General features: G+C 42.5%; 1 protein-coding gene across 1 annotated transcript in view; it reads left to right on the top strand.

Annotated features, from left to right (window-relative positions):
* Positions 1–12,536, top strand: part of LOC121281897 (granzyme K-like) — a 28,006-nt gene extending 15,470 nt beyond the window's left edge. Inside the window, exons 4-5 of the mRNA XM_041195048.1 lie at positions 934–1,206; positions 10,251–12,536. Of these exons, the coding sequence (XP_041050982.1) occupies positions 934–1,206; positions 10,251–10,418 (441 nt within the window). The 3' untranslated portion in view covers positions 10,419–12,536. The remainder of the gene's footprint in view (positions 1–933; positions 1,207–10,250) is intronic.
* The last annotated feature ends 321 nt before the right edge of the window (positions 12,537–12,857 follow it).

Below are 12,857 nucleotides of genomic sequence, written 5' to 3'. Positions count from 1 at the left end.
CCGTTGCCACACCAAGACAGGTATGGTATGATGGCCTGTTTTGCCACATTCCTGTCCAAGGTTAAAATCAATCCCATGTCTCAATGGATTATGGATTCTTGGGATCCAGGGGAATCAAGAGATACAGAGATCAACAAGAGATACAGAGAGCAAACAAGAAAATGGAGTTGAGGTTGAAGGTCAGCCATAAACTTACTGAATGGTAGATCATATTCAAGGTATTATATTGTCCACTCTTGTTCCTAATTCTTATGTCTCCAGTGACAGTTGTTCTTTAACAAAAATAGGAGCTTTATCTAAAGGTGACTAGATCATATGTTTCAGGGAAACATGGTAGTAGAGAAGCTCACTCCAATGCTATTAGGGCATTAGATTTAATTGAGGATGTCGAATGGCTGGAGAAGGGAAAATGTACCTGATATTTAATGGGTGTTGCCACATTCATAAAATACAGCTGGAGTTGATCTTTTCAAAATATTTTTCTCTAAAAACTCTTGCATTTTTAGAAAAATATTTCACAATTTGCCAAACAAAAATAGCAGCTGAGCAGTAACTATCACTTAAATAACCTTTCATTTAGAAAGCATTCCGGTCAATCAGTGCTTGATAATGTAAACAAATACAGAACCTTAACTGAACACAGTAAGAAAAATTATGATAAAAATATGTTCAATGGGAAGAATCAACATTTACTATTATCTTCTGCTGAGTGTAATAAGTTTAATAAATAAATCACTGGCTACCAAGATTATCCAGAACAAATTTACTTCCAATTGACGCTGCCAAATGAGTAATGCCCAAGCTGGAACAATGTACAATCCTGGAGGTTATATTAATGATAAATGATATCAATGCACTTGGTATTTAGTTTTTGGTTCTAATAATCTAAAAGTTCTAATAATCAAGTCTATGTTCTCTATTAATTTGGGACAGTTGGCCCATGAGGCTATTTTGAACAAGAATGTGTCAACACTGGAGCTGCCTAAATCAACGGGAGATGTCAAAGCTGGAACCAAGTGCAGTGTTGCAGGATGGGGAGCGACAGATCCTAAAGTTCTGAAAGTATCTGATACCCTGAGGGAAGTAACTATAACTGTCATTGGCAGGAAGCGATGCAACAGTAAAAAATACTATAATTATGATCCCTTCATAACAAAAGATATGTTATGCGCTGGTGATGAGAAAGCTAGGAAAGATTCATGTAAGGTAAGTTAAGCAAAATTTCTTTGCCTCCTGCTTTCTTGAGTTAAAAGTTGGTTAGTTGTAATTAATATTCCCAACTGTTGTTGCATCATGCTGTAAATGTTAATGACACACTGTGGTACAACTGTGGTGTAGAAATAACCAATTAACAGGTCATGTAAGTATTTTATTTTGGAGATAAATTAAGTTGTGATGAACTATGCTATTAAAATAATGTGCCAAGTTGAATAATCCTACGAAGGTTAAACTTGGTTACCAAAATAAGCCAATGCATACTAGCAACTTAATGTGTTTTAAAAACAGACAATGCTAAAATAGACTGCAGCTGAAGATTAAAAATGAGTTAGTGGTATGAATGGGACCCATCATCAGATTTATTGGTTTAAAAGAACATGGCAAAAAAGGATCTGTGTAAATAAATGTCTGTTGGACAGAAAAAAAATCTAAGTCATGCACTACTGGTTACATTTAGTTATAACTAGTTGTCTTTCATTGCGCTACATACATAATGATAATGGAAATCTATCATCCACCCCCTCCACCCCCTGCCTGCATCCCCCCCCCCAACCACCCCCCACCCCCCACCCCCCCACCGCACCCTGTCAGATTGTGCTTTTTGTCTCAACCAGGATTAGATTTTGGGGGAAATAATTACAGCAGGGTAGGGAAGGAGATGAGGCAGATGTGAGGAGACAGATGTGTGGGGGAATGGGACACTAGTTGGGAGTGAAGAGCAAAGGAGGGGTAAAAGGAAAGAGGGTGGAAAGAAAGAGAGGGAAAGACTGGCAGGTGAGGAGAGAAATTGACAGGGAGAATGTAAAGTGAAGGGATTGAGGGGCAATAGAGGTAAAGTAATGGAATCTGAAGGGTGGTCAATGTGGGAGCTGCTGATTAGTTGGCAAGTGAACTGTGATTGGTAGAGCCATTGCGATGGAGAATGCACCAGGGAACAGTTAACTGCTAAGCTTTTGTTTAAATTCAAACCAAGCAAGTAAACTCTGATTGATTAAGGCATTGCCATGGGCAATGGAAAAGGGAATTGCTGCCCCAAAGCTTTTGTTTAGTTGAAAAAGGTGCAGCAAAGTCAGGTAAATCATCTCAGCCCAGAAAAATTGTCAGCATAGCTAATCAGTGAAAAGAATGGTGAAGTCAGACTGAAAACAGAAAAGGTTATAGGCATAAGCTATCGATAATTCATAGTATGGGGATGTGGATAAAGTCCCTGAAATACACAACTGTTCCCACCATCCATAACATGTACAGGAGTTCCACTGCTTCCTTCTGTAAAACTCCCAGGTGCCAAAGCCTGGCCTCTGCCTTCCCCCACCATGAACAGCAGTTTACCTGCTTATGTTCATCGTCCAGCACTTAACTCTCATGCCCAAGTCTACAGTCCCAAGGAGAAGGACGACACAAAGAGGCTGCATAGAGATATGGACAGGATTGGTGTGTGGGCAACTAGATGGCAGATGGAGTATCATGTGGGGAGCCGTGAGGTTACCCAATTTTTGTAGAAAATAGGAAACCAGAATATTTTTTAAAAGATGTGGAACTTGTAATTGTTGATGTACAGAGGGACTTGAGGTATGTACTTGTGCAAGGAACACATAAAGTTAGCATGCAGGTGCAGCAAGCCAAATGGCATGTTAGCCTTTATTGTAAGACAATTGAAGCACAAGAATGTGTAAGTCTTGCTACAATTGTATAGGACTTTGGTGGGACCACACCTGGGGTAGAATTTTCAGGTTGGCCAGCGGGGTCAAGGAGACGCACGGAGACGTTGAGTGGGTGTTCTGGACATCACCATGCATCAGTTAGATTTTCAGTTCTGAGTCAGCTGCGTGCCCGCCGAACTGTCAAAGGCCTATTAATGCCTGTTAAAAACTAATTGAAATAATTAAATGAGCTGCTCGCCCAACCTTAAGGTTGCTGGGCAAGCAAAGGGCCCAGGCGGCCTTCGCATTTTTCATGGAACCTCATCCACGTGTGGGATGAGGTTTCATGAAGTGTTTAAAAATTCAATAAAAATTTTGTTAAAAATTCATTGAAATGTCCCAGTTCATGTGATACTGTCACATCAGAGGACATGTTTTAAAAGTTGTTAATTTCTTTATTTAGATACTTAAAACTTAACACAGAGGTGCTTCAGGGAGATTCCAGGTCCCAACTCAGGGAATTCCCCCCCCAACTGCTTCCTTAATTGGCCCACCCACGTAAGATGGTGGTGCGGACCCGATCAGCGGCATGAGAGGAAATCTCATTGAAATACCTAAGGTTTTGAAAGGGTTTGACATTCAGATGTTGGCCAGGATTTAACACAGAGATGGTTGTCCCACCTAACGTCTTGAAAAGTCAGCGGCGAGCCTGCATCCACTGGCCCTGGAAGCTATGACCGGATATTATGACCTTCAGGCAATTAGGTGTCTGAGGTCATGGCTTCTGCCTCCAAGACATCCAGCCAATCAGATAGCTGGCAGCTTTTCAGTCATAGTAGCACCACCGGGAATGGTGACAAATGCTGGGATTTCAGCCGGTCCTGACCAGGACCAGTGTTGGAAGACCGAGTGCAAGGTAAGCAGGGTGGCCTCACTGGGGCTAGTCAGCCAGGCAGTAGTAATGGGGATGGAACTGAGATTGGGAGGCCAGGAGCTCTAAGAAAAGGGGACCCTCCAAGGGCTGCAGGATGCCCAAACAAGAGGGTACTGACCGCCCCTCCCTGAGCCCACAGCAAAGCTACCCAGGGTATAATAGAAGCAGTGGGAGGAGGGCATTAAGCGGCCATTATTTCACCACTTTTAAGGGTCTCAATTGGTCCATGGGTGGGCAGGCTGCCTGACACCCGCGCAGTTAAAATTCAAGTGGATAGGCAATGGGTACAGTGACCCCCCTCCCCCCACCATCCCACTTCATTTTTACAATCCCTGCCCCCACAAGCTAGCCCCTCATGGAGACGGTGAGATATAGGGGCAAGGGCAACATTCCAGCTGTTGTTTCCCCTGGCTGGGGTATCTAGAACATAAAGACACAGTATCAGAATAAGGGGCTGATCATTTAGTACTGAGATAAGTAGAAATTCTTTCACTCAGAGTTTTGTCGTAAAAGGACACATCCCGTTGAATCTTTTCATCTTGCACTCATCAGAACAGATTCACAAGAATACCAAATCCCAAAGGATGTTCAGCACAAACAAGTGGTAATGTATTTCAGTGCTGCTGCGTTGTTAAGAATGTAAGTCATATATCCCAATGACAGGTTGATCATATCAAACAGCACATCCCTTCTGATATTCCAAACAAGCTAAGTCCTGACTATACTCAACCAGCCTGTGCTTGCAAAACTCAGAATATAGCTTCCAACATCAGATGAGATCCTGTGATTGGACAACACTTACTAAACAATCCCAATTGTGCTAAGGATTGCACTAACAACCAATTTAAGATTATCAGTTAGGCTTGCAGTGTGGCTCACTTACCCAGGCTAGAAGCTACATATATTCACACAAAGGGCCCTGTTCTTTGTAGACAGAAAGAACATGTCCATGCATTGTCCCTTTTTCAACTAAATAACAGCTTGGTTAACAGCCTACTTCCCTAGTTCATTCCCCTCACAATGCCTTATCCCATCAGAGTTGATTTGCCTGGTTTGAATTTAAACTAAAGCTTGGCAGTTAACTGTTCCCCTGTGCATTCTCCACTGCAATGTCTCTACTAATCAGAGCCCACTTTCCAACCAATCAACATCCTTTTCTAATGCAGTATAAATTGTTGTTTCCTTTGAGATTTGGTACTCTTGCAAATCTGTCCTGATGTGTGGAAGCTGAAAAGCTTCAACAGCATGTCTCTTTTTTCAACAATGTCCAAGTTTGAATGACCAAGTGACTCAGAGGTTGTGAATCTTTGGAATCCTCTACCCCAGAGGATTGTTGAATACATTTAGGGTTGAGATAAACAGATTTTTGATCTTTCGAGGAACCAAGCGCTATTGGGAGTGAACCAGGAAGTGGAGTTGAGGCAGAAGATCTGCCATAATTATATTGAATGGTGAAGCAGGCTCGACAGGCCATATGTTCTTCCCCTACTCCTATTTCATATGATGTTATGTTGTCCACATAAAGGGCTGAATTATATGAGGTGGCAAGTTCCTTGCCCCATAGCCTGGCTAAAAAATCAGGGAGAACCCAGCTAGGGGAACACCAGCTGTCCCGAATGGCCAATTGGCCTTTAATAAGTCTATCAGAGGCCAGCAGCTCTCCAGAGCTTTGGAACAGAGGCATGCAGCTTTGGATAAGGATTTAGGTAGTTGTTTGGGGGGTTTTCATGGGTGGCCGGCCACTGTGAGGGGTGTGAGGGGGTGTGAGGACTGGAGTTTGAGAGGACATGGAGGTGGGCAGCCCTGGGGACAGGGATTAAAAACTTGGGTGGGGGGAACTCTCCAATGGGCCCAGGAACTCTGTTAAGGGGGGGATCCCCAGCACACCACCAGCCTACAAGTGAAAACTGCTGGTCTGTTCACTTGGTGTGAGCCTTTTCTGCTGTCAGCCACATCCCAGCTGTGGGATGAGGCCCTAAAGTAGGCATTAAACTCCACTTTAAGAACCTCAATTGGGTTGCTGGAAAGCAGGCCACCCAATGCCACCCCCATTGCGGTGGGGACAGGGAAAGCTGTCCACTGGATTTAACAAGCGCCTCCTCCACACCCTCCCCTGGTCTTCAAACTCCTCGGCAGGAGAACGTAAAATTGAACCCAAGGCGTGTGGGACAATTGGTGAATGGAGAAACAGGTTTGCAGTTACTGGTATTGCACTGAAATGAGTTCTTCATAGACAGCCCAGCCAGAAACAGATTGTTTAAACTGGAACTTCCTCTTCCTCCTTTTCATGCTCTTCCCCTTCATTATTACTGACTTCACAGCAACGGCTCTTGCCCTGCTCTGAATTTACAGTTCCAGCTTGAGAAGGTGGCAGATTTTGGTGAGGACTGTCATGAACATTTTCATCATAGAAAATGGTTAATCTTCAAGGATTAAGAACATTCTGGAAGAATTTGTGTTTTAAAAGACACTATCCCTTAAAAGGTTAATGCTGGACTCCTACTGCTATTCCTGGAAAAAAAAACATCCTTTTACAAGAAAAGGTAATTAAGCAGTTGTAAATAAGCTGGAAACCTCTTGACCCTGGTGGACTGTGTACAAAAGGGATCACATTTATGTAGTTTATGGCTCTGAAAAAAACATGCCTGGAATAATTGTGCTTTAAATGGTGGTTTTGGTTTTGCTTTGAGAAGAGAAAGGACCTTGTGAAAGGAAGACAACAGCCTTTTTGCAGTCCAGAGCCAGTCTACAGCCGGAAGTGAATATATGCTCCTAAATTGCTACGAGCTGGAATAGGGTACCCGCAAGTGCTCTTCAAATCTACCTGAAAAGCAATGCAAGAGTCAGCAACTGTTTCGCAGATCAGTGCTGACAGATGAGGCATATGACCCATACGCCATTTCAAGGACCCCACCATCTTTCCCTTTCCCTTGAACCATTGACTTTCAACCTTCAGCGCAATTCTTCTATGTGTGTGTGTGTCTGTCTGCCTTAGGGTATCTCTAAAGAGTAATTAGTATACTTTCATATTCCATGGTAATAAGCTTTGCCTTTCTAATGTTATGCCCAGGATGGGAAGAGTGCAGTTTGACTAGCTCCACTACTCCACAGGTTGCACCATTAGTGTAAGAGTTTGATTCACTAACCAAAATGGCCAATTGTTGGATTGGATTTGAGTAGCGTCAGAAAACAACAAAGTTGTATTTATATAAACTAAAGATTCAAGTTCTATTTATATATAAACTGAAGAATCTCATGTAAAGTTTGATAAAATCAGACATTATAAAGAAAGTTCTCTTACATGCCATCCTTTAAATGTGTAACTGCAGTATGCATTGCATGGTACTTGAGCTAAACAATTCACACCATCTTTTCCTTTATGTTGTCTCTTTTCTCACCTCATTGTTTTCTCACATTTACACAAACCACATATAACTTTTAAGCGCTATAAACAGGCTATGTTTTGCAGAGTTTTGGTTTCATTGTTACTACCACATGAGCAGGGGTAAAAATTGACTTCCCTAGTTTGCCGCTCCAGGTCTGACCATAACAAGTTTGTTGGAAATTTAGGATGATGAAGGAATTTTGTCAATTTCTGTGTTTAACCATTTATCTACTAATTGCAAAGGAAAGAGTCAGGTGGGTTTTCTTGGAAATTTTAAAACAAAGGGGGTTAGTTTTGATTGAGTTAAAAACCCACCCAGGCAAAGATAGCAAAATATTTAAGAAAGGGAAACTTGCGCTTCTCGAACTTTTGCAATCCACATTCACAAGCGTGCAAAGTTTTACAAGTTGCACTGAAGGTAGTTACTTTCTTAGCCAAATTAGAAGTACAATACTGAAAGATGAAAAGAGAGTTCACAGTTTGAGTTCTTTGCTGTGGCAGAGATCTTTCCAGGTTCCTTTAAATTCCAGGAGTTGGATTGAAGTCCACACAATTTCCAGAGATAAGTTCCTTTTTAATCTGTAATCCATCTATTCCAGAAATCAATGAGTTTTGCTCCTGAGGTTCTTTTTGATGGAAATTCACTAACTCAGTGCTGGATTTTTAAACCGTATGAGAAGGGAACTGCTTTACCGCTCCATTGCAGTTTCTCCAGAACACTATTGCTTCTGACTTCAGTAGCTGTATAAAGAGATTTCAAAAATGGTTACTAGTCACATGATCTTCTTTCCACACAAGGATTTCAGAAAGTGTGCGATTATCTGATGCCTGAATCTGGATTTTGTTCTATGGCTTATAATTTCCCAGACATTTGCTTCTGAAGGAGTCATTATCTATTTTGATTACCTCCCCTTCCAGGTAGATACTGTCCTGGTAGACTTTCAGTCTCTACTGGAAAAATAGTCTTATAACATTATGTCCCATTCATTTCAATCATTCATTTTTGAAGTGGACCTTGACATCCTTAGGTGTGGATTTCCATGAGCAACATGTCAGGTCATGTCTGCAGTGCAATCCATATAGAAACTTTCCAGAAAAATGGTCAGCTTAAAATACGAGACATCAGGTGTCTTGAGGCAGCCATATTTGGTCAGTATCTTTTCTTGACTTTAAAACGTCCGTGTTAATTAGTTCATTATATGTTTGGTTAGCTGGTTGATATTACTCAGTCACAATTCTCATCATCATAATGATATATTCTAGATGGAGTTCAATTCTTATCTCTGCTACAAATCTTTTACAGATTGACATTTTTCTAGCTTTGGTATAAACCCTTCAGATGCATATAGGTTAATGTTTTTGTATATTTTGTTATAGGTTCTTTCATTGGAATTTCCCTGAGAGTTCACCAAATCAGTCATTTGGGACCTGGGGTAGACAATTAAGTGGGCTTTCCACCAATCCTTTGACAAAGTTACAGTGGCTGATCAGCTGAACACTGAGGAAATTTTAGTGATTTTATTTTGATGTGAATGTGAGGATAATCATTTTACGTTTTTCATAAGATTTTATTACGCATCTTATGGGCAGAAATTTGCACTGAGTTGGCGGGTGCACACCCGGCCTGCTCGAGTGTAAAATGACAAGTGATGACGTCAGGCGAGTGTCCCGATGTCATCGCGCACTCACACAATATTTCAGTCGGCGGGTATGTACAGGAGTCGGCGGCACACCTGCCGACAATTAACAGGCCTACTAAGGCCATTAAAGTTACAATTGAATGAAATTTTTCGCTGCCTGTCCGACTTTACAGTTGGTGGGCAGGCGAAAAGGCTAAGCAGCCTTTGGATTTTTTTAGAGATAAGATTTCCAACAGCAATTAAAAATTAAATTAAAATTTTAAAATTTCATTTATAACATGCCCCTGCTCATGTGACAGTTTTCAACTTGCTAAGTTTTTTATTTCTGATTTTTAAAATCTTCAGCTCCCCGAGGCAGCTCGGTGCATGAGCAAACTTCCGCGCTTGCCCTCGTCCCGCCCCATCCCGGTAGCACTGAGCGCTGCAGTGCACGTTTTACACCTGTGGGCCATTAATTGGGCAGCCAGTGAGAAATCGATGTTGGGGCCCAATAGTGGGCCCGCTCGCAGCGCCCGCCCAACAAGGTAAAAATCCTGGCGAAGTTTTTTTTGTTATTAACTCTTTAAATACTTTTTTTTCTCTCTGCTTTTGACTCTTCAAACCTTACATACTATTAACTTGTTTCACACAGGATTTTCCACTCGGCGTGTGGGCGCGCACCTGACATGCCTGAGCGAGAAGTAGCGCGCGATGACGTCAGGTGAGTGTCCCGACGTCATCGCACACTCGCACGATATTTCAGTTGGTGGGTGCACGCGAGAGTCGGCAGCGTGCCCACCAACAATTAAGAGACCTATTAAGGCCATTAATCAATTAATCAACCTGCATTTTTCGCTGCCCGTCCAACGTAATGATTAGCAGGCAGGCGAATCAGCCGTGGATTTTTTAGGCAACCTTATCCACAGGCAGGATGAGGTTTCCGTAATTAAATTTAAATAAAATTTGGGGGCAAAACTTTTCAAATATACATGTTAAGGTGAGTGAGTCCACTATGTGTACGGATTTTTAAAAACTTTATTCATTGGTTTAATATTCTTCAGCTCCCTGAGGCAGCTCCCTGCCTTCAGGGAGCTTTCAATGCATGCTCCCCCACGCATGCACAGACTTGTGCTTGCACTCTTCCTGCCCCCACCCAGGCAGCGCTGAGCTTCTCAGTGTGCCTTTCATGCTGGCTGGCAGCTAATTGGCCAGCCAGTGTGAAATCGTGGTCGGGGGCCAATCACGGGCAGTGGGCCATTTCCCCGCCACTCCCAGGCTCACCCGCTGCGCCTGCCTGACAACCCGAAAATCCTGCCCATAATCTCACCATTATCTCCAGGCAACAAACTTGGTCTTGACTGCCAGCATTAAACACCATGGAGGATCGATTATGGCTTTCCAAATTTTAAATGACTAACCTTTCGACTGACATTATTTTTGTTTACTTTTTTCAGTGGGATTCTGGTGGTCCACTCATGTGCAGGACCAACATGTTCAGAAGAAAATATATATACAGAGGCATCGTTTCAGCAGGAGATTGTGCAAATCCTAAAAAACCCGGCATTTATACTCGTTTATCTGAAAGATTCCTGAATTGGATAAACAAGATCATGGCAGTTTAAACTCACAATATATCAATAAATTGAGTTTATTTTTGAAAAGCAATGTTTCTCCCCCCGCCCACTCATGGCTCTAGTTTGCTCAAATAAACTATCTTTTGATGTTTAAAAATTTTCACATGTAATCTTCACATAATTAATTTTCTATGAATATCCACTATTGAATATTTTAAAATGGAATAATGTAAACACAATGATCTGCAAAATAAGATTTGTCATTTTTTTTCTGAATAAGCCACTGTACTGTTTTGAGTTTGGCTAATCTGTTATGAACAATTCGATTTTCTGAGGCCAGACACTCATACTTTTGATGCCTGTTAGATTTTGCTTGATTTATTTCCTGATATTAAAGGACTATTTTTTGTCCATCTACCAACCTCCAGGGGTGCTGCACCTGATGCCCCTGACTAATGACCATTAGGTTTTCTTAGAGTAGCAGAGTCAATAGATTGAATTTAATGGTCACAGTTAGGAGCCCACCTACCAAAAGAAATACAGGTGGCAACCCTTCCACTGCCATTTTTGGGGGGCCCCAATGTGATTTAGTCTCAATCGTGCATTTATCTGCCCAGCATCAGAATTCCTGGTGCCTGTAAGGGGAATTTCCCCTAGAAATCCTGGTGCGAAGTGGATTGACTGATCCCAAGAGCTGCCAACAATTAAATGAGAGGCTAGCAGTTCTCCAGTACTGGCAGTGCCACAGGAAGCGGCAGCCTCAGCTGGTACTGTGGTGCATGCTACACCAGGGATCGACAATGGATCTCAAGGAAAAGGTGAGTGGGGCGGGTTTGCTGGAGTGAGTTGGAGAGGCCGCAATGATGGAGGAATGGAGCTTGATTTAAATGGCAGAGGAGAGTCTTATGTCAGGTCCCTCCATTCCTGCTGGTGGATGCCTGCATCAGGCATGAGGTGTCTAGCAAGGAGGTCCCATCACCAACCCCTCCACCATCCCCCACCAGGCCCCAGGCCTAGCTGCCAGGGTATTCCCTGCAGGGTGAAGACCTTAATGGCTTCAATTGGTCTCAGGGTGGGAAGGCCATTCTCTGCTTTCCTGCCCTGGACTAAATTGGAGGAAGGTGGCAAGGCAATGGGGTCTCGACCCCATACCTTCCAGCCTAAAAATATGGCCGCCCGAACTCCAAAGCACCTCTGGGCAGACATTAAATTCCATGCTTAGAGTCATTACACTAGAAAATGAGGCCATCTGCCCCATTGAGTCCATTACAGCTCTCTATAGAGCAATCTATTTGGTTCTATTTCCCTGGTCTATCCCCACAGCCCTGCAATTTTATTTCCCTCAAGTGCGCATTTAATTTCCTTTTGAAATCCTTCCCTGCCTCCGCTTCCACCACTCAAGTAGGCAGTAAATTCCAAGTCAGTTCCAAGTTATACCACTCATTGCACATAAAAGTCCTTCCTCACATCGTCTCTGCATTCCCACCCAGAGCTTTAACCTGTGTCTCCTAGTCCTTGTACCATCAAATAAAATGAACAGCTTTTCCTTGTCCATCTTACCTAAACCTGTCATAACCTTGCACACCTCTATCAAGTTTCCCCTCATTCTCTTCTGCTCAAAGGAGAAAAAGACCAGTTTCTCCAACCTAACTTTGTAACTGACTTCCCTCATCACCCTGTGAACCATTCTAAAACATCATCTCTCCTCTCACATCCTTCCTGAAGTAAAGTGACCAGATTTGGACACAGTTCATTAGTTGCAGCCTAACTAGAGATCCATTACAATTTAACATAACTTTTCCACTTTTGTACTCAATACCTCTACTAATGAAGCCCAAGATTCCATATGCTTTTCTAACTGTTCCCTAAGTATGTTATGCCATCTTCAAAGAGTTATGCACATGCACCCTGTCATGAAGCTATTAATGTATATAATATTTTGGAAAATATTTTTCTTTTCAAATAGAGGTTTAGTCAGCGGGTGTTTCTTGATTAGATTAGAGTCAGCTAGTCTGGGTGCTTTGATATGTATTAGTTTGAACAGAGAGGTAGAGTGTATTTGCATTTTTTGAATAGACCGTTCAAGAAGTGGGGTGAAATATTGACGCCTTTCTAGCAGCTACTAAGTATGTTGTTTATATTACCAATAAAATTTGGTACAATGAACCTTTGAGAATGTCTGTCTTTCTACTCAACAGTCGAATTGGCGATGGGAGGGTGGTAGAAGTGAATATTGCTGTCATCTTCTCTGCACAATTATATTCACCACAGCGCTTGAAATAAATTGTTATTCTTGACAACTATCCTACTTTGGCTGTAAAGCTTCTGTAAGGGTGTGACATTCAAGGCTGGATTCCTGCTCCTGAGGTGGGTGATCAGAGTTGGGCAATTTCCCAGCATGGTACACCAGCCTCAAGAGAAAAAGCCGTAAATGGCTGCATTTTCACTCTGGGGTTTGGGGGGGGTGGGGGGGGGGGGGGGGGGGGC

The sequence above is a fragment of the Carcharodon carcharias genome, chromosome 1 (assembly GCF_017639515.1).
Source record: "Carcharodon carcharias isolate sCarCar2 chromosome 1, sCarCar2.pri, whole genome shotgun sequence".
Classification (NCBI taxonomy): Eukaryota; Metazoa; Chordata; class Chondrichthyes; order Lamniformes; family Lamnidae; genus Carcharodon; species Carcharodon carcharias.
Note: the sequence above shows the minus strand (reverse complement) of the source record. Positions and strands in the feature narration are given on the sequence as shown.